Consider the following 27,020-nt stretch of genomic DNA (forward strand, 5'->3'; position numbering starts at 1 on the left):
GAGTATGGGGGAAACTCAAGAGAAATCTTGTATGCAATTGTGGGAAGAGACGATAAGAGAGGAGTAGAGAAGGAGATCTTGTGAGGATCTGAGGTTGCGTGCAGGTACATACCAGGAGACTAGGTCACAGATGTGTGGAGGAGACTGGTTGCAGATGGCTTTGTAGGTCATGGTTAGTGTTTTGAACTGGAGTCTTTTGGCAATGTGAAGCCAGTGAAGGAATTGGCAGTGATGAATCTGGGGTATAGCGAGGAGAGAGAAGGATTAGTCAGAACGCAGAGTTTAGGATAGATTGGAGGGGTGCAAGAGTGTTGGAAGGAAGGCCACAGAGCAGGAGGTTGCAGTAGTCGAGGCGGGAGATGAGGACATGCACTGGTGTTTTTGCTGCTTCTTGGTTAAGAAATGCACAAATCCTGTATGGGCAGAACTATACTGTATAGTTTTGCCCACACCTCTTTTTTGCAGCTTTACATGTACACTGTGTATAGGCAGAAAGCTGCTAATCAGTGGTGTGGGCAGGGTTATAGCTCATGAATATGGAGGACAACATGGCAGCTGGTTTACTTGTCCTCTAGTGATAATCTCCTGCTGATAAATCTGTGATTCTATGAAAACTACAAGCATGACTGTAAGTGACACATCTCTGGAATCAGGGGCTTGTTACATGATCCTCTCAGATTAAATGACAAAAACCTGGTGACAGTTTCCCATTGAAGTATATAGTTTAAATTACTTTATAGTAAACAGCATCGTATGTTCATGCATAAGGCAAGAACAATGATATACGAGTGAAAAGCAACACAAGAGAAAGCTAATAGGAGTTGTGTGGTCTTATTCTTTAGATGGGTCATCAATATTGGATCCATGGGGGTCCGACACCTGACACCCCCACTAATCAGACATTTTCAGCTCTGGTAGGTCGATGTAAATAATACATGGTGCCAACAGTAGCCCTCCGTGCCATCTAGTGGCCATGCCTGGGTATTCCAACTCTGCTCTCATTCACTTCAATGAAGACTAGGTAATCAATATGTCTTAAAAACCCTTTTAGTGAGCCAGGTATTGTGAAGCATTACTAATATCAAAACCATATCACTGACCGGTAGCCCCATGGTAAATGGAAACATATCTCGGTGGTCACTTTTCTGTTTGGTTCTTCATCAACTGATTGTAAAAGTAGCGGAGCACATGTTCTACATTATTATTTGTATGTACCTTAGCCAGTAAGGGGTTAATACTTTCTACACCAAGTATCTGTATCTCTGTAATGTCTCCTCTTGGCTGTGAATAGCTGCTCAAGATGCCGGCCGTGCTTTGAAACGACTCGTTTTCTGTTCCTTTTAATTATGGATGAAAGATAATGAGATGACAAGACTCGGTTCCCCCATTGATGTAACAACAAAGGGGTTTCTCTTCGCGAAATGGAAAATTGTGGTCAAGCAGTTCATTCGCACAACGTCATCCATACAATATTGCTGGATGTATATTTAGATTAGCTCTCTTATCTGTTCTCATTATATAATCCAGGGAATGTAGTTGGCATACAGTGTTCATTAAGTTTTCACCCCTTACAATTCTCCGAAACATAGGCACAGGTCTCCGAGACATAGGTGACCCTTGCATGGGTGGGACGAGCTCTACTGGTGCTGAAGGCAAAGGATTCGGAACACCCCATAACCTCATGTCCTAATGTTCAGCAGGTATGACAGGTGTTAGATTGGAAATAACAAGTGAATGATTGTAGAGATGAGCGATTTATCCCCAGAATATCGTATTAGAAATTAATTTTTCTGAAATTTCACACAAATTCAAACATTTTATAATTTAATTTGCGGTTTGTAAAAAAAAACAAAACAAACTTAGCCACATCATTGCTAACACTGCATCCGAGAGAGGGCTAACGTCATTTTGCATTGCCATGCGCGCCTCCCCTTAATACCCTGTACCTATGACCTCTAGCACATTATCATACCATATCTCTCTTCTTTCCTGACTCTTCGACCTTCTGCAATTTTATTACTAGATTCTTTTGCCAGTTACCTGTGTTAGTGCACTAATCTTACAACCATCATAGTATGTAGAGAAGAACAAAAGGGGCTCTCGCTCCCTCGCGCTCTCGTTCCCTCGCGCTCTCGTTCCCTCGCGCTCTCGTTCCCTCGCGCTCTCGTTCCCTCGCGCTCTCGTTACCTCGCGCTCTCGTTCCCTCGCGCTCTCGTTCCCTCGCGCTCTCGTTCCCTCGCGCTCTCGTTCCCTCGCGCTCTCGTTCCCTCGCGCTCTCGTTCCCTCGCGATTTCTCTCCCGATTTCTTGCGCTTTCTCTCCCGACCTCTTGCGCTTTCTCTCCCGACCTCTTGCGCTTTCTCTCCCGACCTCTTGCGCTTTCTCTCCCGACCTCTTGCGCTTTCTCTCCCGACCTCTTGCGCTTTCTCTCCCGATTTCTTGCGCTTTCTCTCCCGACCTCTTGCGCTTTCTCTCCCGACCTCTTGCGCTTTCTCTCCCGACCTCTTGCGCTTTCTCTCCCGATTTCTTGCGCTTTCTCTCCCGACCTCTAGCGCTTTCTCTCCCGACCTCTTGCGCTTTCTCTCCCGACCTCTTGCGCTTTCTCTCCCGACCTCTTGCGCTTTCTCTCCTGACCTCTTGCGCTTTCTCTCCTGACCTCTTGCGCTTTCTCTCCTGACCTCTCGCTCTTTCTTTCTCTCCCGTGCTCTCGCTGTTTCTTTCTCTCCCGTGCTCTCGCTCTTTCTTTCTTTCCCGTGCTCTCGCTCTTTCTTTCTCTCCCGTGCTCTCGCTCTTTCTTTCTCTCCCGTGCTCTCGCTCTTTCTTTCTCTCCCGTGCTCTCGCTCTTTCTTTCTCTCCCGTGCTCTCGCTCTTTCTTTCTCTCCCGTGCTCTCGCTCTTTCTTTCTCTCCCGTGCTCTCGCTCTCGATTTTCTCTTGTGATCGTGATCTTTCATGCGCTCGCTCTGTCGAACTCTTGTTCACTGTCCCTTGTTTTTTCTCTCTGTCTCTCACTGAAACTCTCTTGTTCTCACTGGGTGTCTTCCTTCTGCACTTTTATTACTAAATCCTTTTGCAAGTTACCTGTGTGAGTGCACTAATCTCACAACCATGATAGTCATCCTACTGTAGAGAAGAACAAGGGAAACTCCGACTAAACAACTGAGCCTAGTGAATAATTTACATTGTGCATCCGGCCTTTACAGCCGCAGCCCTGGCTAGGATGTTCCCTCCAACTACTGATACATTGTTGGACCTTTCCATCCCTGAAAATCTCCAGAGATTTTATTTAACCAAATACACTTGCTTGTATTAGAAATACATTTCTTGTCAAATAAGTGTTTGGATAGCTCATCTCAATGTATTGCATCCAGCAAATAAATTACTCCGAAGAAAAATAGAAATGCCAAAAATGGTTGTATTCAATTGACTAAGGTTTCAATTGGTGACGAAAATGGGTTTTCTTGTGATCTTCTGTGGACAGTTATAGGTTGTCTTTTTTTTTTTTTTTTAGATTTTATATTTAATATATGTAATATAGTCATGGCCAAAAGTTTTGAGAATGCTACAAATATTAATTTTTACAAAGTCTACTGCTTAAGTTTTTCTAATTGCAATTTGCATATACTCCAGAATGTCATAAAGAGTGATCAGCTTAACAGCAATTACTTGCAAAGTCAATATTGGCTAAGAAAATGAACTTTAACCCCCAAAACACATTTCAACAGCATTGCATTCCTGCCTTAAAAGGAGCAGCTAACATTGTTTTAGTGATTGTTCCATTAACACAGGTGTGGGTGTTGATGAGGACAGGGCTGGCGATCAATCAGTCATGATTAAGTAAGAATGACACCACTGGACACTTTAAAAGAAGGCTGGTGCTTGGTATCATTGTTTCTCTTCAGTTAACCATGGTTATCTCTAAAGAAACACGTGCAGCCATCATTGCTCTGCACAAAAATGGCCTAACAGGGAAGAGTATCGCAGCTACAAAGATTGTACCTCAGTCAACAATCTATCGCATCATCAAGAACTTCAAGGAGAAAGCTTCCATTGTTGCCAAAAAAGGCTCCAGGGCGCCCAAGAAGGACCAGCAAACGCCAGGACCGTATCTTAAAACTGTTTCAGCTGCGGGATCGGACTACCAGCAGTGCCGAGCTAGCTCACCAATGGCAGCAGGCTGGTGTGAGTGCTTCTGCACGCACTGTGAGGCGGAGACTGCTTGAGCAAAACCTGGTTTCAAGGAGGGCAGCAAAGAAGCCACTTCTTTCCAGAAAAAACATCAGGGGCCGACTGATATTCTGCAAAAGGTACAGGGAGTGGACTGCTGAGGACTGGGGTAAAGTTATTTTCTCAGATGAATCCCCTTTTCGATTGTTTGGGACATCTGGAAAACAGCTTATTAGGAGAAGAACAGGTGAGCGCTACCACCAATCTTGTCTCATGCCAACTGTTAAGCATCCTGAAACGATTCATGTGTGGGGTTGCTTCTCAGCCAAGGGAATCGGCTCACTCACAGTCTTGCCTAAAAACACAGCCATGAATAAAGAATGGTACCAGAATGTGCTCCAAGAGCAACTTCTCCCAACTGTCCAAGAGCAGTTTGGCACCCAACAATGCCTTTTCCAGCATGATGGAGCACCTTGCCATAAAGAAAAGGTGATCACTAAATGGCTCATGGAACAAAACCTATAGATTTTGGGTTCATGGCCTGGAAACTTCCCAGATCTTTAATTCCATTGAGAACTTGTGGGCAATCATCAAGAGACGGGTGGACAAACAAAAAACAACAAATTCTGGCAAAATGCAAGCATTGCTTATGCAAGAATAGACAGCTATCAGTCAGGATTTGGTCCAGAAGTTGATTGAGAGCATGCCAGGGAGAATTGCAGAGGTCCTGAAGAAGGGGCAACACTGCGAATATTGACTTGCTGCATTAACTCATTCTAACTGTCAATATAACCTTTTGGTACTCATAATATGATTGCAAGTATATTTCTGTATGTGATGTACACATCAGACAAACACAATTAAAAACCAGAGGGCAACAGATCATGTGAAAATATAATTTTGGTGTCATTCTCAAAACCTTTGGCCATGAGTGTATACACATACACACACACACACTAAGTAGTTTTTTTGTGAGTAGGGGTTGTCCACTACTTTTAAATTGATAGCCAATCCTTGGGATAGTTCATCAATGTTTGATCGGCCGGGGTTCGACACCCGGCACCCCCGCCGATAAGCTGTTCTCGGCGGCAGCAGGCAGTCTCAAATGCTCGGCTCCGGATCTTCCCCGTCTTCTGATAGTGGCCGCAGCCGGGTACTACACATCTGCCTCCTATTAATCTGAGTAGGAGGTAGATGTGCAGTACCCAGCCACCGACTCTATAAGAAGACTGAGCAGCTTTGGAACTGAGCATTTCTGACTTTTTGCTGCCGCCGCCGTCACCAGGAGCAGCTGATCGGCAGGGGTGCCGGGTGTTGGACTCCAGCCAATCAGACATTGATGACCTATCCTAAGGATGGCCCATGAATGGAAAAAGTAGTGGACAATCTCTTTAAGGTCCATTTACACTACTTGTTTCATAATCTTGCAATAAAACAGGGCTGCCAATCACTGAATGAGTTAGCAAAACGCTGGTTATATTTTGTGCTGCACAAAAGATCCTCATCCTTGGCAACACATCATCCTTAGTAAGCGAGACCTGTGCTGCCGACAATGGCAGCCTGAATAATCTATTACAGATTGCTCAGGGAACATCTGAACCGCATTTTTGTCACTGTAGACCGGCTATCAAACAACCAGATGGCACAGTTGTGGCCTTGGGTTCGCCATCACTGTCCTAAACTTTCACAGGCCGAGTGGCCAAACTGTAGCCCTAAACCCAATAAATTTTTCCGAAGTGCCAACATGGCAAATTAACCAATTCTACTATGTAAATTATTAATTGATTTTAAACTTACCTTTGCAAGCTTCTCTTCAGCAGGGGGCATTAAGCTTATGTGTGATTACCACACATTGAAGCTTGAGCTACTCCCACTGCCCTTTCCAGACACCGGATGAATTGATCTTTATGGAAAAAAAATGCAGAATATTAGACAGATTTTAGCATAAAATGCAATCAGATTTCACCCTGAAATCCACATCGACTTTTGAAAATTTGAACATCTCAAAATTCCATAAAGATATGCGAGTTGCTCCCCTCCCCCTTCATTATGTAGTTATGCCCCCCTTCCTAGGTCACTTCCTGGTAAACATGTCCCCCATCATGCTATATATTTCCTACATTCTAGTATATTTGTCCCCATCATGGCACCATCCTGGTAAATGTACACCATCCTGGTAAATGTACCCCATCCTGGTAAATATCCTCCATTCTGGTAAATGTACCCCATCCTGGCATGTTCCCCCATTCCGGCATATACCTCATCCCGGGAAATGTACCCCATCCTAGTATGTTCCCCCATCCTGGCATGTGCCTTCATCCTGGTAAATGTCCTCAATCCTGGTATGTTTCCCTAACCTGCTATGTTCCTACATCCTGGCATTTTCTCTCATCATGGTAAATGTACCTCATCCGGGTAAATGGATCCCAGTCTGGCATGCTCCCCCATCCTGATATGCGCCTCCATCCTGGAATGTCCCCCATCCTGGTACAGCCGCACACAATTAATTTAAAAAAAAAAAAAAGAAACATTAAAAAAACATACTCGCCTTCCAACACCCGCTCCACCACTGTGCACTCTGAGCCCTCAGTTCCTGCGCGGCCTCAAGACATCATTACGCCAGTGCCACTTACTGACGCTCCTGATATCTTCTAGGCAACAGACCTGTGGCCTAGGAGAGGACTGACAGAGCTAGGAGAAATGTCTCCTCCACTCCAACACAATTTTGAACTACTAGCGCGATCACGCTAGCAATTCAAAGTGGCTGGATGAGGCAACAAAGAGGGCTCTGCGTACGTTATGTTCGCCATCACTGGGGGTATCTGGTCTGTATTTAAATCCCTTTAGTTCACAAGCCCCCCAGCATGGAAGGCCTTTTAGGTCCAGATATAGCCAGCATCAAAACATTCTGTGCTACCATGTTTCATACTAGGTCCCGACTCCTGACAATGACTGGCATCAGAACCATGTTTGTTTCTCCGGTATGGAATCTGTTGATATAAGGGCCATGCTCAAGGAACTCCTGTATTACACTGGAGAAGGGAAAGAAACTAAAAATCGGGATTTACAATTTGTTTTTTTTTCCTTTCGAGAAGTTTCTACTTTGGATTCATATCCTAAATCATATTACAAGGCTTTTTAAAGGGTTCATATTAACTTCTGGAGATAGTAATCCTGGTAGGTACCAATGGAGACCCTGTTCGTTTCCTCTGTGAAGAAGCTATTTGCCTATATTTTCTCCTAGAAAGCATTAAATGGCCTCAAAGTCTCTTTTTTCCATTTTGCAGTTCTCATTTTACAGCAGCTTTTGCTAAATTTCTAACCTCACAGGTCACAATGTAATAGTGGCTTCAGAGCAGAATAAAACATGTTGTTTTTTTTTGTTTGTTTTTTTAACTTTGACTCTTTTTTTTTTTTTTTTTTTAACCGAGAAGTTAGCAATCAAAGTATTTGACATCTAATGAGAGAACTTTCTTTAAGTCTAAGTGGGTGTTATTAAATTGTTTTACTGCGGGCGTATACTTTTCCCTGTATGAGTTGCCCAATTGTAAGGAGGCAGCAACATAGCAGAAAAATAATATGCTTGGGTTTCTCATTTTGTAAGATTTAATTATATAGCCCTGATCTCCTGGTATAACCTCCTGCATGATTAGAAAATGCAGCACAGTTTAGTTGTATCGCATTACAATCCCTTCTATAAGCTCTTTTCATAGCACTGTCCGTTCTTCTCCATAGCCCCTTCCCCCACACTGACTGGAGATATGTTTACACTTCAAAGGGGTTGTGCAGTCTAAAACGATAAGTCTGCAGTCACTCTGTGACTACAAACTTGTAAATCCTCACATCTCACACAGTGATCCCTGTAGTAGTACCAGGAACGGTAGTCACATGATATTAAGTATGTGATATGGATAGTTCCAGCCACAATCTGACTAGACTGTTTCTGGCGGACGTGCTCAATGCAAGTGTTTTGAGCAAGACCGAAAACAGTCTAGTCGGATTTTGGACGGGAGTATGCATATCACATACTTGTGGTCACATGATCACCGTTCCTGACTCTGACACCAGAGAATGCTGACAAAAATAAAATAATGGCCAGCTCACCTGTAAGCTTGGTTTAAATATTTAAGTATGCTTTACGAAGGTCAACTTATAATAACTGCCATGAGAGCACAAGCTTTGCCTGTATGAGATGTAATGACACCCAGCCCTGTTCGCACTGCAGAGCGATTATATGATACTGTGAACAGACATAAGTGTGACTCCTCTCCGGGACAATCAGTATGAGAGGGGCAGTAGAGTAGAGCTGACAGTGCTATGAAAGGAGAAGAGCTGATAGAAGGGATTGAAATGTGAGACCGCTAAACTAAGCTGCATTTTCTAATTATGAAGGAGGTTAGACCAGGACATCAGGGATGTATCATTACTTCTCAACCACTAAGAAACCAAAACTATGATGGGACATTTATTTATTTCCTTTGAATCTTGTTGTCTACTTATGATTGGGCAGCTCCTACAGGGAGTAATTACATTTTGTGTCCAGTTTAACATAAAAAAATGTGGTTAAAAGTCTCCTTTATGGACAAGTGTTAACCCTTGGACCTTCCCTCCCTGGAAATGCACATAAAACTAGGAAGAATTGTAATATTTTTACCAATATGTTTTGTTAAATCATACTATTGAGCATAATTGTGACTTTTATTGTTGTTTTACATAGTAATTGTCATGCTGTACAAAGGGTTGGTAAAAAGTAGTACAGCGTATTCCCCACTAGGTGGCAGCAGAGTAGTGAAGGAGAGTCAAAGTAGCACTGTAACAGAAAGGAGGCTGAAGTACAACAACAGAGTAACTTCAGCAGGCAGTTCACAGGTGAACAACCATGGGGCAATAGAGTAGTCAAGCAGTCAGGGTCTAGCCAAGGAGTCAAGTCACTGCAGAGGGAGGATCAAGATTAGGTCCGAAAACAGAACCAAGGTTGGATTCCGGGAGATTAGGTATGCAGAGGGAAATACAAAGGGAACAGGGAACAGAAGACAAGACCGGACAGTGAAGAGACACAGAGAAACGGGAAGGAGGATGAACCAGGATGGGTAAACAACTGACAGTAGCAGGAATTCAGGGACTGGGACAGACAGACGAATGGGGGAGGGCACGGTAACAAGGAGTCATATCAAACGGGAAATCTCACCAGAGCCAGTCACAGGCTGCAGAGCAAAACTATAACCAGCACTGGAATGCTGGTGCAGCGAACAGATATAGTGTCTGCCAAGACCGGAACAAGGCTGATGAGTTAACCCCTGACGTGACCAGGCCGGGTCTGGGATACTCTGGAGCCGGGAATACTGGTCCTGGATTATAACAGTAATGTACTCTATAGTGAAGAGAGAGCACTACCATGCTTGGTTCTCATTAAGAGCAGTTGGATGCTTGGAAGGGTCCAACTGGAGCACCAGAGTATAATGGAAGTCAATGAGGACTTGAACATTTTTCCGAAAGAATTCTTGAGTTCCCCATTGACTTCCATTATACTTGTGTATTCGAGTTGCGCCTATTCGAGCATCCTGAATGAGCACGGAGCACCCGAGCATGGTAGTGCTTGCTCATCACTAGTATTGTACATATCTTTTCTATCAATATAATCCACATCCCAGCATCATTCCCCATTTTCCCATCCTAGCCAGGAGCCTTAGCAAAACTGTAATCTATTCTCCAAGCACTCCACAGGCACCTGATATTCCAACCATATCCTCAGCCGCTCACCCACTGAGATTAAACTGCTGCATTAATAAGAGTGAGAAATAATCAAAACAAAGCAGACGCCAGTAAAATAAAGGGCAGCTCTCTAATTACTCAACATCAGAGTCAGGGGCTCATTAAATATTCAAGTGACCCTAATGACGGCTGCTGACATTCCATTCATTGCGCAAGCAGCCACTTCCTGCTCCGAGGGATACAGAGACACGGCGGAAGAGGTCTTCATGAATTATTTACACCATCGCTGAAGATTTGATATCATGGACCAGTTTGGGTTACTAGGTAATAGTTTCTTGTTACCTCAGAGCTCAACTCTTGCTGTGATGTGTACTTCATGAAATGCAGCCCCAGAGCAGGCAATGACCGGAGCATGACCCAGTGACTTACTCTGGGGTCTCAGAGGCCGACTGTTCCATGGTTATAAGTTGGTTTAGATTGGCAGCATTTACAAGGATTGAGGTTGCTGAGATTATTAATAGGATACTACATGTTTAGGAAAACTTCTCTGCTTCGGTCAACCATAAAACACATACTTTTTAACAAAACCTTTAAGAAATTGTGAAGCACTTGGAAGTGGGTTTCATGTGTCAACTATTTTACATAAAGTACGAGAGAAAACCACAAAATGAGCATATGCACTATAATAAAATAAATAATAGTAGTACCTTCAAATAACATGGGGCACTTGGTTAATACTGTATGAGCAAAACGAGTAAAGCCACCCACCGGCACAACTGGATGGTCTTACTCTAGTATTAAAACCTAAGGACAAGGCCCGACCTGCAGCCATCTGTCTTGGAAAGCTATATAGATACAATGTCTTTCCGAGGGAACGACCTCACCACCATTTATATAAAGTCCAAACACCCCCCCCCCCACCTCCAGAAAAGTCAGAAGATTAAGCCGGAGTATGTTGGTATGTATGCAAGAGGAACATTGGTTCATTTTTTTGTTTGTTTGTATCTTTTTTTTGTGGGGATTTTTGTTTTTTTTGTTAGTTTACCTGAAGTGTCTGCTAATAAGCACAAGAGAAGGCCAGGAGTTAAGTTTTGCGTAACTGTTCCACATTTCTTAGACTAGTTTTGAAATGTTTCACAGAGGCTTTAAAAGGAACCTGTCAGGTCCAATATGCAGCCAGAACCATGAGCAGTTCTGAGTGCATATTGCTAATCCTTGCCTAACTGTCCCTGTATACAGTACAGACCAAAAGTTTGGACACACCTTCTCATCTCTAGAACAACTGTTAAGAGGAGACTTTGTGCAGCAGGCCTTCATGGTAAAATAGCTGCTAGGAAACCACTGCTAAGGACCAGCAACAAGCAGAAGAGACTTGTTTGGGTAAAGAACACAAGGAATGGACATTAGACCAGTGGAAATCTGTGCTTTGGTCTGAGGAGTCCAAATTTGAGATCTTTGGATCCAACCACCATGTCTTTGTAGAAAAGGTGAACGGATGGACTCTACATGGCTGGTTCCCACCATGAAGCATGGAGGAGGAGGTGTGATGGTGTGGGAGTGCTTTGCTGGTGACACTGTTGGGGATTTATTCAAAATTGAAGGCATTGAAGGCTATTCCATCCGGTTTGCGTTTAGTTGGACCATCCTTTATTTTTCAACAGGGCAATGACCCCAAACACACCTCCAGGCTGTGTAAGGGCTATTTGACTAAGAAGTAGAGTAATGGGGTGCTACGCCAGATTGCCTGACCTTCACAGTCACCATACCTGAACCCAATCAAGATGGTTTCTGGTGAGCTGGACGGCAGAGTGAAGGCAAAAGGGCCAACAAGTGCTAAGCATCTCTGGGAACTCCTTCAAGACTGTTGGAATACCATTTCTGGTGACTACCTCTTGAAGCTCATCAAGAGAATGCCAAGAGTGTGCAAAGTAGTAATGAAAGCAAAAGGTAGCTACTTTGAAGAACCTAGAATATGACATATTTTCAGTTTCACACTTTTTTAAGTATTTCATTCCACGTTTTAATTCATAGTTATGATGCCTTCAATGTGAATCTACAATTTTCAGAGTCCTGAAAATAAAAAAACTCTTTGAATGAGATGGTGTGTCCAAACGTTTGGTCTGTACTGTATGTGACGCCCTGACAAAATCAGGTTGTCACAGAAAACTTCATGTATCTTCCAGATGCAGGAATCTCTCCTCCTTAGACTCCCAACACAACAGGTACATACACCAACCACAAAAGCCTAGTCACCCCCCAGGACAATAGGGACACACCAGTGGGTGGGGCCAGGCAGTTGGTGACGCCCACCTAGGGGTCCTGAGGTGTCAAGGGGAGGGAACATGACAGCTGAAGTGGGAGTTAAGTTTGGACAATGGAAGTGAGAGCAGTGAAGCGGTAGTCGGGGGTTGTAGCTCCTGGACTACTTGACCTGACTAGGTGGCAGATGACAGAGCAGGGCCACAGGTGATGGAGATCCGGTTGCGGGAGACCTTAAGTGGACAGAGGCAGGGTAAAAAGTTCCTTACGCGACAGTCCATCTCAAGGGCCCCAAGTCCGGGGGACCCTTGGCCTGGAGGTTAACCACCGGTTTCAATAGTGGCTGGACCTCGAATACTTCAGCAAGATGCTCCAGGTTTGCTTCATACGTCTAGGAGTAGACGATGACGTCGTCTAAGTATAGCAGGACCGTTTCGAAATTGCGATGCCCCAAGTGTAACGGGGGCAGGGGGCGCCTCAGGGGGTGTAGTCGGGTCCCCTCGCCTTGTGGGCCGCTGGCTGAACCCCGGCCCGGCCGTTACTTGCAAAACAGGTGTGTTGTTGGGGCAGAGTGTGGATGCATGGGGCCCATTCATGACAGCGTTCTTTCTGTGCTCTCCAGCTCCTTCTTCACTTTCAGGAAAGAGACAATTGCAGGCAGCGGGTAAACCAAACACCGTTTTATTAAACAAAGCTTCCATCTTTCTGTTTGCAGCAGGCTTACTTTAGTACGTTACAAGTTACAAGTCCTTTTCTACGAAAACGGTTTCCTTTTTCTCTACGGGCACTTTCCTTTGCCTGCAGGGACCAATTGTTATCCCCCTAGCAGTGGTACTCCTATCCCGATTTTAGTCCAGCCCTTTCCCAGGGATTTGTATTGAACTAGGGGACTGCTCCAGTACTCACTACCGGCTCCGGATTAGCTCCAACTTCTTCGCTCCACTGCCACAGCACCCACTCCTGCACTCTGCCCCGGCACTTCTCCTCAGCTCTCTCCCATGTTACATCTCACAGCACACTGCCCTGCATTCAGAGCCCAACCCCCCTTCTCTTCCCTCCTAGGCTGCCCTGCCCCTTCCTTCCCTGTCACTGTTACCAGGGGAACCACTCACTACACTGGCACCTAGGGGGGGAAGAACCATACATAACACATAACATGGTACAATGTGCCACCATACTCCTGTGGCGTCTTCAGGGGGGGAAAAACGTCTTCTCCACACTAGGGGTCCGTCCACCCCTTACACAAGCAGCACTCCATTAGCCTCTGGAAGGTTCCTGGAGCATTACACAGTCCAAATGGCATGCTGTTGAACTCGCAGAGACCCATCGGAGTAGCGAAAGCGGTCTTCTCCCGGTCCTCCTCTGCAACAGACACCTGCCAGTAACCACTAGTAAGGTGAAGAGTAGAAAAGCAATTTGCAGTCCTCAAAGCAGCCAGGGATTCTTCAATTTTGGGAAGAGGGTATGCATCTTTGAGTTATTTGGTTGATCTTCCGGTAATCCACACACATCCTCATTGTGCCGTCCTTATTTTTCACTAAGACCAATGGAGCGGCCCAGGGGCTACAGCTATCACGGATGACTCCTGTCTCCTTCATGTTCCTCAACATGTTCTTGGTACATTGGTAATGTGCAGGTGGAATGGGCCTATATCTCTCTTTGATGGGTGGATGCACACCTGTGGGAATGTGGTGTTGGACCCCTTTGATCCTCCCAAAGTTTAATGGGTGTTTACTGAAGACTTGTTCATACTCCTGCACTAGCCTGTAAACCCCCTCTTTGTGGTGTACAGGTGTGGAGTCAGTGTCTACATGTAGTTCTTGACACCACTCCTCTAGCTGCTCTGGTGAACTATCACTGGTCGTCTGGGATGCAGTGATGGCGGATGCTGTTGTTTGGATGGCATGAGTGTCTACTGTGAACAGCTTAGCAATGGTGGCGTATCGGGGTAGCTTAACCTCTTCCTCTCCGCAATTCATCCCTCTCACGGGCACTCTCCCCTTCCGGACATCAATTACTCCTCTTGCTGCCATTACTGTGGGCCAGTGCTCTGACGGCAGAGGCTCTACTACTGCTGGGTAATCCTGTCCACGGGTACCTACGGCTGCCCTGCACCAAATCATCATCTCACTTCGCGGAGGCACCACTAGAGGCGCTACATCAATCACCCGTACACCAACAATCTCTCCACCAGACAATTTCACCTATTGCCGCTGCAGGAGGGCCTGAATCTCATGTTGCAGAGCCCTCTGCCGGCCCGCTCCTGCAGTTGCAGACAGCTGCTGTAGCAAATGCAACACTTTACCCATGCAATTCTCAATAACATTAGTCCCTAGGACCGTTTTTGGGTTACGGTCGCTAGGGTCATTCTGCACCACAATGAGTCCTTGACATTCTAGCCCCACTCGCCCCACCTTCAGAGTCACCTCTTTTGAACCCCACCTCGGTCATGGGGAGTCCATTGGCCGCAATGATGGTAGAGCCAGAGTCTGGTGGGGTGAGATCATCATCAGACCAATAGCGCTTATACAGTACATAGGGTATGGTTGTTACCTGCGAGCCAGTGTCCAGAAGTGCGAACATCGGGATACCGTCCACTGCGAGGGAGATGATGGGGCGACCTCCGACATACTGCTCCCGCCAATCAGCTGGGCCTTGTGGGTCTGTTCCTGAGGACTGGCCCTTGGCCTCAGGGGTTGCTCGTTTAAAGGACACCGGCAAGAGTAGTGGCCAATCTTGTTGCATTTATAACAGACAGGTTGCCCATACCGGTTGTTGTTGTTGTTGTTGTTTCTTCTTTGCATCCACGGGATGTCTTCCGGACTGTCGGCGAGCTGGATCTTTTCTGGAGGCTTGGTCTTTGGCTGGAGCTGTAGGGTCGCGAGGATCCTAGCGACGTCCTTACTCGGGCGTTGAACTTGGGATGACAGGTCATCAGGAGTTCTGGGAGGCGCTGCTGGTGACGGTAGGGCCAGCAGAGAAGGCTTCACAGACATGTGAGAAGTAATGGCCGGCTAAGGTGAGGGTACTGGGTCACTAGCTTCCAATGTTTGTAAAGCTTTAATGGCCTGGTCCTTTTAAGACCGCAAAGTTCAAGTCCGGGTGCTCCAAGGCCCACAGCCGTAGCTGTTAACGGTCCTCGGCTGACCCCAGCTTTTGCAGGAACTGCTCCACCAGCATCTTATTACTCTCCGGCTCTGTCATGGCGTCTATCTGCCTCAGGGTGCGCAGGGCAGTTTGTAGCCTCAGGGCAGTGTCTCGGATGCTGTCCTGGGGACGCAGCTGGCAATTGTAAAACTGCATCCGTAATTCTGCTTCCGTGCGTGTTTCAAAAGCTACTTGTAGTTTGTCGAAAATGGTGGCTACTGAGGTCCGGTCTTCATCGGCCCAGGTTTCTACTTCCTGCTCGGCAGCACCGGTCAGTATTCCCATCATCACTGAAGCACGCTGCTTGCCAGTCATGGCGTATGACTCGCCCACCCCAGGGCTTTGGGTGACCCGGTGTCAGGCCGGACTAGTCCTGGGTAGTCAGCGGTGGCGAAGCCCGACTCCGTGACCCTGACAGGGTCAATTAATATGGCGGCTGTGGGGGTGATGATTATAATTAATTTTATGAAAGATTCATGATGCCACCTGTGGTAATTTGCAGCTATGGAGCCGCAGCTGCTGGAAGGGACCTCCAGGGCTGATGATATGGCAGCTAAGGTGTTTCTTGCTCTCCACAGGTAGAGCGGGTGCCCCGGGTCAACCTTTTGTACTTGGTAAAGTCTATGGTGTTTGTGGACGAGGTACAGGGCGGTATAAAGGAACAGACACAGGTTTGCAGTTCAGATTTTTTACTCACTGTTCAGTTCAATTCGACCGGTTGCCCACGGAGTGCCAGGATCCGCTGTCAGGGGCCATCGCCAATCCCGGATAGGTCAAAGGTCAGTCCCGGTGTACCCCTAGTTGTGTCCTTTTCTGACTGACTTCTTAGCCTTGACTGTTTTTTAGCTGAGCTAGTCTTTGCCTCCACCACAGGGCCTGTGCAAAGGGGGCATACCTCCCAACTGTCCCGGATTCTGCGGGACTGCCACGATTTTAGAGGTGTGTCCCGCAGCTCATAGCTGATGTCCCGGCTCCTCCCGTCAGTGCAGTGAATACATTGAATTAAATTAGTTCGTCTGGGACTCGAACCCGTGGAACTGTGAGTTCATTGTTTCAAAGGCAGCAGCTCTACCACTCAGCTACTGCCTATATTAAACCCATAGGAAGATTTTGTTATCTTGACCTATATACTGCAGGTGAGACACTAGAGGCAGATTATTCAGCTGCAAAGATGGATGGAGGGATGGATGAATGGAGAGATGAAAGGAGAGCTAGAGGGAGGGATGGATGGATGGATTATAGAGGGATGGATGGATGATAGATGGATGGATGATAGAGGGAGGGATGGATGGATGATAGAGGGATGAATGGAGGGATGGATGATAGAGGGATGAATGGAGGGATAGATGAATGATAGAGGGATATATAGATACATGACAGAAAATAGATAGATACATACATGTTAGATAGAGTCATAGAATGATAGCTAGATAGATAGATAGAATCATGGAATGATAGCTAGATAGAATCATAGATAGAATGATAGCTAGATAGATAGAATCATTGATAGATAGAATCATAGATAGACAGAGGGATAGATATAGATAGATAAATACTGTATCTCAATGTAGGTGAAGGAAAGAGTCAGATTCATTTGTTCCCATAAAACTACTATAAAGAAATGAGGAAAAAATACAAATACAATTTATTTTTTTTTATCTTCACCACCTTGGATTTAAACCAGCAACGTTCAAAACTTGTGTCCAGCAGCATCCTAACTTTCCTAGCTGCTCTAGCTGTTGAGCCACTAGGATTGATGTCAGAGGGAGGATTTTACATAAATGAACCTACAATGCAGCCTCTTACACAGCAGATTACACAGGACACAGCTCCATTGTACACAGCACTGTCTCTATCTCTTGTATTCTAGAGAGAGAGGAAAAGAGGATTTTTTTTTCTTCTAATAAAATTACTAAAAATAATTAAAAAAAAAAATAGAATAATGTAATTTTATTACACTTTTTTATAAAATACTAAACATCACAAATCAGCAAATAACATGGACATAATTGGTGTCCCTGTAATCGTAATGACCTGAACAACACAGCGATCAGGTTATTTATGGGGATCGGTAAATGTTGGTAAAAAAAATGGCGCAATTTATTATTTTTCTTTATTAAAACCCATAAAAAATGTAATAAAAATGTATCACTGAGGCAGTGTTCACACATAGCGTAAATGTTGCATTTTTTCTGCAGGTGTCCGTGCCACGAGCGCAATAACAATCTCCTCTGATTATTTCGTGTCTGCGGTATTTTGTGTGCATTGTCGCCTTATTTGATACATGTTTGTTGCTGATGTGAATCCTGAAGCTTATAAAGAAAGAAACACCAAATCCGCACAGTTCAGCAGCGTCTTTACATGCACCAGGGGCGGAGATTTCATAATGTCTCATCCACTTTGCTTGGACAATTAGTCCATATTCCCATGTAGTGTAAATGGTGCATTTTATTCTGCTGTTTTTTTGCACATTTATTCTACAGTGTTTAATTGTCCAAGTAAAGTGAATGTGATTCCATGAAAAGACGCCGCTGAATTCTGCGGTTTTCAGGGGGGGGGTTTCTCTGGAGGTTTCTATGTGGAGCTTAAAAAAAATGCAGGAAAAAGCTTCTCAGTACAATAAAAACACTTAAAAACGCAGATTCACATCTGAACCAAAAATACAATAAATAATGGAGAAAAGGCAGAAAAAAATGCAGCAAAAATGGAAAAAACAGAGAAGATAGTTATTGTGTAGTTTGGTGCAGACAAACAAAAAGAAACAGAATTTATGCAACGTGTGAACACGGATTTATAGGCACAAATAAGCAACATATCATATAGTGACACATAGAAATATAAAAAAAAATTCTGACTGCTGTGAAAATGAATGAACAGTCCGGGACATCTGCTGAATGACCCTTACTGCCAAATGGGTGTGGCTAAGGGTGTGGCTAGGGGCGTGGTCAAAATTTGCCGCGGCGCGCCGCATATTTTGTCCTTCTTTCCTTTCTTGAGAAGTTGGGAGGTATGCTAACCGGGACTACCGCACCTACCACTCCTGCGACCGGAGCGAGGGCCGCCGCTTCTCAGTCAGCCAGTCCCGCTGCGTGCGCCGCCACTCCAGCGGGGGCTGCGGCTCCACCAAAACTCTCGGGCGCTGACATCCTCCGGTTCTTCCCCTTTCGTTTTTCGACAGCAGTCTCGCGGGACCCACTGTCCTTTTCCATTCCTGTCTGGGGAGTCACCAACTTCCGCCCGCGTTCCCAGGGGCGCGGGGTTTCAACTTTGCGCCTTTTTCGGGGAAGAAGACGCTGGGATTGTTGTTTTTCGCAAAATGGCGGCTGTCGAAAAATTTACAAACGGATCACCGTTTATAGTCTAAAACAAGGCACACTTCCACCAGGTAGGTGGATGGGTTAGAATCCTGTTTGTGACGCCAGGTTTTGAGGTGTGCCGCCCCCACGTCAGTAGCCGCCTGGCTGCTCGGATCCGGATCCGCAGTGGCTCGAGGGATTTGCGGACCCGGGGTTTGCGCGGACACTCGAATAAAAAGGGAACGTATTTGTACGGGGATTGCTGTAGATACTTCGTGACGCCACCCATGGTGTGTGGTAAGATACTTTACCACCGCTGCTGTTGGGGAGCACCCGGGGGAAGATGGGATAGCAGCTGGATGTTAACCCCTCCGTGGGTAGGGATGGATGCCCCGGGGCTCAGTGTCCAGAACACGGGGAGTGATATAGGCCGGAGGTAGCGTGCCGGGCCGGACCGGGGAGTGTTGGTGTACTCACTGTGGAAGAATTGCACAAGTCCGTTGGTAAACCAAGGTATCAGTGGCCGGCTGCCGCATCCGGGTGTACTCTGGTCCCACAACCCGGCTGGTGTACCGATGTCCCTTCCTCCGGCACTCTGTAATTTTCCTCACTTTTGGACGACTCCGTCTGGAACGGGAGAAGTCCACTCCCAGTATATTCTGGTTGGGAGATGTGCCCGCGAAAACGGACCCTTGGGATTTCAGTGGGTGTTTGCGGATACCCTATCTCCCACGGTGGGCTGCCGTTTCACTCTATCTGGGCTAAACCTCTGGAGCTAGACTTGAAACCTGCTACCGGCCTGGTGAATTAGAGAAGGGGCTTGCAACCGTCTTCTAACTAGGGTCCAAGTACCCCGCCTGTGCACGGTTTCCGGACCGGATCTCCGCTATCAGTACCGGAGGGCTCCAACCCTGTCCCGGTCCACTCTGGATCTCCCGCGACCATATTCCCGTCGCCTTTGGACACGGTCCACTGCTTGCCACCTAGCCAGTAGACCAGGGCCACTACCCTGTCTACTCTCCACTAGGCTCAGCTTTCCTCTGACAGTCTGTCACTCCTCTCCACTTCAACTCCAAACTCCATCTAATGTGTTCCCGCCCCCGGATCCTCCAGACCCCTAGGTGGGTGCTCCCAACCCACCTGGTCCTGCCCACTGGTGTGTCCTTCTTACCCTGGGGGGTGGCTAGGATTTTGTTTGCTGATGGAACCTTGTGTGGGAAGGTGTTATGTAGGGTGTTGTCTACATCTGTGACCACCTGGCGGCGCCAGGGCGTCACAAATACTTTTTCTAAAGATCCCTTTATCTATGCTAGTGTATACAGGGACGGTTAGGCAGGGATTAGCAATATGCATCCAGAACTGCCCCTGGTTTTGGGTGCATATTGGACCTGACAGGTTCCCTTTTAAAATGTAAAAAATCATTATATATATTTACACAATTAAGTAATTTTCCTGTTCCTGTGTTCTGTGCTGTTACAGATGCGTATTATCTGCAAAGATGTCCCTGCAGAAGTTCTCTATGATGTGCTGCATGACACCAGCTACCGCAAGAAGTGGGATACGAACATGATCGATACGTATGACATTGGAAGACTCACGGTCAATGCCGATGTGGGGTACTACTCATGTAAGAACTTATTCCGAACCAAACTATTCCAAAATCTAATTGCTAATTTGGAGTTGGACCATTTTTAAGAGATTTTATTCTTTGATGAAGACTTTGAAAAAGATGGAAAGTGTGTGTAAAAAATTTGTATTCAAAAGAACATGAGGTTATAAATGCTCATTGAGAACATCCCCAAATAAAACCTTATAACACATACATGTCACAAAACCAGGGGTGAGCTGGGCCAGGGGGAAGAGGGCCAAATGCCCACTGGGCCTCTCCTCCACCAGCTGTGCAGAGCCACTTGTGCCTTCTTCTGCATGCTGCTTGACGGCAGTCACTTTTGCAGACATGGCCAGCTGTGACTGCAAGTACTGACAAGGCCGGGCCGGCACACAAGCAAAATTTAAAGTTCAGTGCTGCCCCGGCCGCATCACTTTTAGGAGACACAACTGCACAGTGCACGGTGCATGGACATGTCTACTAAAGTCACGGCCGTCACACAGCATGCCCTGCACTGCTTGCTGCCGACTCCCCCATGTTACAATTACCTCTAATGTGTCGGTGTCAATGTATATAACTGTGTGTGTGTGTGTGTGTGTGTGTGTGTGTGTGTGTGTGTGCTGCTGCTGCTCGGTGGTGGCTCGAGCGGTGGGCCGGATCCCGGGGACTCGAGCGGCGTTCCTCGCCCGTGAGTGAAAGGGGGAATTGATTGTGGGGGTTTTGTATTGTCCGTGACGCCACCCACGGTTGTGGTGAGATTGGTGACACCACCGCTGCTCTGGACGGGGATCCCGGGAGCGATGACAGGGAGCAGCCTGGATGTTAGTTCTCCCCTCCGTGGGTAGGGGGTTTGGTTGTCCCGGGGCCCGGTGAGGGGGTAGGGATGGATGGCAGGCAGGTTACGGGGTCTGGCGAGGTGCAGGGTCGCGGGGGCAGCGCTGTGCCGCACGGCACGGTGGTGCTCACTCAGCCAATGATGAACACAGAGTCTCCGGTAAAGCAAACTGCTGGATGGACGGGTCCCACAGACGGCTGCGGTGTTTCTCCTCCCGGCAGGTTGATGGTGACTGCCTTTCCCTGCACTTGTGTAGTGTAAACGGTTCCAATGGGTTCCCACCGGTAACCCGCTCCCCAGCTTGAAGGTTGCTGAAGGAGCCCCTTTTGCCCGCAGGCTCTGGCCCTGGGAACTGTAGCCTTGGCTGTGACTGTGTTTCCCTCTAACGGTTGGACTGTTGCCTTCTATCGGGACTTGGCTGCTGGGAAACCCAGGAGGTTCCCTTCGCTAACGGATTTGACAAATTGCACGGCGACTCCTAGCCTTGTCGGGGTTCGTAAGCCCCTGCCGGATGGTGCTGGCTTCTCTTTGCGTACCGGTCCGGTACCGCCGGGCCACCGCCCGTCCACGGTCCTTACGGCTGGCTCCGATAAGCCTCTCCTGCAGACGGTCACCACCGTCTGCCAATCTTGCTGTTCCGTCCGGTCCACACACCCGGACCACTTTCTCTCTGCTCCTCTACCACTTCACTTCTTCCACTTCAAACTCTAAAACTCTTCGCCTCCTTTTCCCGCCTCCAGGACTGTGAACACCTCGGTGGGCGGGACCAACTGCCTGGCCCTCCCCATGGTGTGAACATCAGCCCCTGGAGGGAGGCAACAAGGATTTTGTCTGACTTAGGTGTGCCTGACCGGGATGTGGGGTGCGTTGGTGTAGTTCCTGTGACATCCTGGCTTGTCCAGGGCGCCACATTCCCCCTTAGTAAAATGCAGACCGTCCGCGGGCTGCCCGTCCATCACCGGTTTTATTTTCACAACTGAAAAAAGATAAATGGTAAAACACATAATACAAGTATATTAACTCTTCCCACATCGGGAGGCATATTTCTTAAACGTTGCTAATGGTAACGGCTTCCGCTCTCTCCCACCCAAGCAACCTTGCCCTGATGCTGCCCCTAAGCAAATGGGCAACACCCCTTGACCCCAGTCCAGCACAAGTTACCCGAGCAGGTTCTGTCCTTTTCAGGGGACCCACGTCCATGGGGAACCCCTGAAACCCCCGGAGGATCGCCACCGGTTGCGGTAGTGGTGGGCCTGGGCCAACCCTTTCCTCCAGGCCCATCCTCCAAATCAGCCTCTCCGGAGGTGGTAACTGTAAAGCCATAAAAACATATTTATTTACACACCACAAGTTCGTGGTTGCCCTGCCAGTTCTCGGGCTTGTCCGTAGTAGTTTCTACGCATAACTTTTAAACAGTCCCCACGGGGACAACAGTTGCCGGCAACGACCGGTTCTAATCAGGGTTTGTCAATCAAGTGAACTTCGGTTGATCTCTCTTATCATCTGTTAAAACTTTCAAAAACTGTACTTTCAACACACACTACTGGTGGTCCCAACGGGGACAACTTGCAACGGGACTCCGCTGCCATTACTCAGACTCTTCGGTGTCGGCTGGGGGAGGGGACGTGGTGGACACCCGGGCCTCTTGGCTGCCCCTCAACTTTGCATCCAACGCGAACCACCCCCTCTCCCCGCAGTGCCGGGTGTACTGCACCAGGTCTCCCGGCATCAGGTTGCGGCCCGGGCGCTCCTCCGGCAGGTGGGCGTTGACATCTCGCCAGGCTACAAAGACTTCGGCCTCCAGGCCCGGCTCGTAGATAAAGCCATAGCCCCAGCGGACATCAAACCGCCTCACCTGCCCTTCATACAGGGGGCCCCGAACACGGAAGGTCGCTTGACGGAGACTTTCCTTTTCCCGGATTCTGCGGGCCACCAACTCTGCTTTCTTCCTCTCCCTTTCTGCGATCTCCGGGCCCAGCGGCGCTGGCTCCCTGTCCCAATATGGGGCTGCTGCGAGCTCCGGCGCACGGGTCGGGCCCCTTGAGACCTTCTGGACACTGCCCACCACTGGCAATCTGGATGGAAGGTCCCGCGGTGACTTGGCCTGGGGTGCTGCCCTGCAGCGGCAACCCGGCGCAACCTCAGTCGAGGTGTGGGGGATGGGCGCAGGGGTCCTCTTCCGCCGGGCCTCCTGCACGGAGCGGCCTGTCGGCTCCGGCTCGGGGGAAGTCTCCGCAGGTACCTCCGGTTCAGGCTTCGGCATCTTCCACGGTAGCAGTGCTGGTCGATCACGGGCTCCGGCTGCAGGCCGATCCGCCTGGGCGGACGTGCAGGGTACCGCTACCGGTTGCGGTGGTAGCGGGCCTAGTGGCGGGGGCGCGGCAGCCAATACGGGTAGCGGGGGAGGTAGCTGGGCGAGTGGGTATTGACTGGGTCCCTCGGCCGCGATGACCGACCCACTAGGGGTACAGGGGCGTGAGTCACTCACCCTCCCTTCCGAAACTCCCTCTTCCTCGCGTCTCCGCACGGTCGCCACAACCTCCGCCATGTCGGCCTCCCACTCCTCCAGGAGGAGCTGCATTTTGACCTGCAGCCGTTGTTGGAGCTGAGCGGTCCGGATCTCCACCCACGCCACGGTTCCAGGCGCGGGGCTACGGTGCTGCGGGATGGCATAAACATGGCTCTGGCGGCGTCTTCCAGGAACCAGCAACAAGATGGCCGCAGGGTCCTGGCGTCCCTGCTTTTACAGCCGCGGGCTACATGCGGCCAGACTCCATCAGTCCCCCTTAGTCTTTTTCCGGCTCCTCCTCTACAGGGGCGGGGTTTAGGCCTTCGCGCCTCCACTGCTCAAGGAGACGCTCGAGCGGGAATCTTTCGCGCCCAAGATGGTGGCTTCTCAAATTTTTCGGCCGGACACCTCCGGCGGTCACAAGGCGCACCTCTACCAAACGGCAGAGCAGTAAGATCCTGTTCGTGACGCCAAGTTGTCGCGGGCGGAGGAGGAGATGCTGCGCTCTCCCACTGCTCGGGTCCGGCTGCTGCTGCTGCTGCTGCTGCTCGGTGGTGGCTCGAGCGGTGGGCCGGATCCCGGGGACTCGAGCGGCGTTCCTCACCCGTGAGTGAAAGGGGGAATTGATTGTGGGGGTTTGGTATTATCCGTGATGCCACCCACGGTTGTGGTGAGATTGGTGACACCACCGCTGCTCTAAACGGGGATCCCGGGAGCGATGACAGGGAGCAGCCTGGATGTTAGTTCTCCCCTCCATGGGTAGGGGGTTTGGTTGTCCCGGGGCCAGGTGAGGGGGTAGGGATGGATGGCAGGCAGGTTACGGGGCCTGGCGAGGTGCAGGGTCGCGGGGGCAGCGCTGTGCCGCACGGCACAGTGGTACTCACTCAGCCAATGATGAACACAGAGTCTCCGGTAAAGCAAACGGCTGGATGGACGGGTCACACAGACGGCTGCGGTATTTCTCCTCCCGGCAGGTTGATGGTGACTGCCTTTCCCTGCACCTGTGTAGTGTAAACGGTTCCAATGGGTTCCCACCGGTAACCCGCTCCCCAGCTTGAAGGTTGCTGAAGGAGCCCCTTTTGCCCGCAGGCTCTGGCCCTGGGAACTGTAGCCTTGGCGGTGACTGTGTTTCCCTCTAACGGTTGGACTGTTGCCTTCTATCGGGACTTGGCTGCTGGGAAACCCAGGAGGTTCCCTTCGCTAATGGATTTGATAAATTGCACGGCGACTCCTAGCATTGTCGGGGTCCGTAAGCCCCTGCCGGATGGTGCTGGCTTCTCTTTGCGTACCGGTCCGGTACCGCCAGGCCACCGCCCGTCCACGGTCCTTACGGCTGGCTCCTATAAGCCTCTCCTGCAGACGGTCACCACCGTCTGCCAACATTGCTGTTCCGTCCGGGCCACACACCCGGATCACTTTCTCTCTGCTCCTCTATCACTTCACTCCTTCCACTTCAAACTCTAAAACTCTTCTCCTCCTTTTCCCGCCTCCAGGACTGTGAACTCCTCGGTGGGCGGGACCAACCGCCTGGCCCACCCCCTGGTGTGAACATTAGCCCCTGGAGGGAGGCAACAAGTATTTTGTCTGACTTAGGTGTGCCTGACCGGGGTGTGGGGTGCGTTGGTGTAGTTCCTGTGACGTCCTGGCTTGTCCAGGGCACCACACAGTCATGGCCTAAAGTGTTGACACCCTTGAAATTTTTCCAGAAAATGAAGTATTTCTTCCAAAAAATTCATGTGTGCATGTTTGTGTACCAAATGTGTGCTTGCATGTGTGTGTGTGTGCTGGATATGTGCGTACCATATGTGTACATGTATGCGTACCATCTGTGTACATATATACACTGTTGTACATGGCTAGGTACTATATATACAGATGTTTGCGTATGTGAGCAGCCCACCTTGATTTCTGCTGTATTAAGTAAATGCCCTTGTCAATCATTGGTAGTGGCATTTAGATAGGTCAAAGGCCGATACATGCACTCACCAGCCCCTTGTGATTCAGTTGCAGGTTTCTGATGGTTTTTCATGTGTTGCTACCATGTTGGTTCATCTATGAAGCCTGGCCTGAGGTTGAGTTTCTTGGAAGATGTTTCAAAGTGATGAAACGTTGTTACAGTACACTCACTTTGTAATGAGCAGTGACTGTAACTGCTCTTTGCATCGACCCCATGACAGGAAGCGAGTGGCAGCAGGGAGAATGGAAGTTAATTTTCTCCCTGTAGCCAATTTTTCATTAATCCGGCTATTTATCTGCAGATAGACCCTATATCTGCAAATAAATAGCATTTCCCGAGGTGACCAGTTCCTTTTTAAAATGTGTCCAGTACACTTGTAGTATTTCACTCTGACTCTTTACATTGTGTAATGTATGATTAGGATTTTCATGTTTTCACACTCTATTAATATAATAAGCTCAGTTCTCGTACTGTTTTAATGTAGTAAGCTTGGTTCTGCTCCCATCTCTATGTAGTAAGCTTTCATCCCCTATCTATGTAGTAAGCTCAGTTCTAGTACTGTATTTATGTAGTAAGCGTGGTTGTGTTCCCATATCAATGTAGTAGGCTCAGTTCTGGTACTTTTGTAGTAGGATCGGTTTTGTTCCCGTATATTTATGTAGTAAACTTGGTTCTGTTTCTGTATCTATATAGTAAGCTTGGTTATGTTCCCATATCTATGTAATAGGCTAGTTTTTTTCCCCGGATGTACTAAGCTTGGTTCTGTTCCTGTATCTATGTAATAGGCTCGGTTATGTCCCCATATCTATGTCTTAGCCACTGTTCTTTTGAAAGCCTTTTACTTCTGATGCTTTAATGATAATGGCCATAGATAAGCAGGTTAAAGGCGAGTTGTCGCAACTCAAGGACCACTGCTTTGGGGATTTCCCCCCCCCCCCATGCCAAAATTTGCAAGCCAGCCCCTGAACAAAACATTGGATAAAATAGGCCACATAACTGTATTAAGGGGTTAATATATAAACAACAGTTCTCAGGGAAATCCTGCCCATCACCCTTTATTAAGGGGTTAATATGTAAGCAAGCTTTAAAACCAATAAATAATCCAATAAATTAATCATGAAAGAAAATGACTCCGTCCTTATTTGACTGTAGACACGAAATACCTCAATTAAGATAACCACCCATCCGGAGAGCTGGTGTCATATCCCTCTAACAAAGCAATGTGACAAGGAGGAAGGTGGGCAGGGGATCTTCAAGAGGCTTGGTAGGTAAAATAATTCGGCATTGAAGACCCTAGGGGAAGAAATAGTTGAATTGAACAAGGCTTCCAACTACTCCACCAATCCAGGGGTCCAAAATTCAGGTGAGGATACATCACTAGAGATTGTTCTGGCCAGTAACGAGAAAACCCATCAATTCCATGGCGAGAATGAACCCTTAAAAATCAATCAAAAGCAGAGATAAGAACTGGATAACAGATCAAATCAAGGACTCACAAAAAGAGTATTATAATCTTATGATCCCCTTAGCTT

The 27,020-nt window shown here is 48.0% G+C and overlaps 1 protein-coding gene across 1 annotated transcript in view; it reads left to right on the forward strand.

Moving 5' to 3' along the window:
- LOC142303199 (START domain-containing protein 10-like) overlaps positions 1 to 27,020 on the forward strand; it is a 121,736-nt gene that overhangs the window by 78,693 nt on the left and 16,023 nt on the right. The window contains exon 2 of the mRNA XM_075344393.1: positions 20,058 to 20,205. Coding sequence (XP_075200508.1) covers positions 20,058 to 20,205 — 148 coding nt within the window. The remainder of the gene's footprint in view (positions 1 to 20,057; positions 20,206 to 27,020) is intronic.

The sequence above is a fragment of the Anomaloglossus baeobatrachus genome, chromosome 4 (genome assembly GCF_048569485.1).
Source record: "Anomaloglossus baeobatrachus isolate aAnoBae1 chromosome 4, aAnoBae1.hap1, whole genome shotgun sequence".
In the NCBI taxonomy this organism is placed as follows: domain Eukaryota; kingdom Metazoa; phylum Chordata; class Amphibia; order Anura; family Aromobatidae; genus Anomaloglossus; species Anomaloglossus baeobatrachus.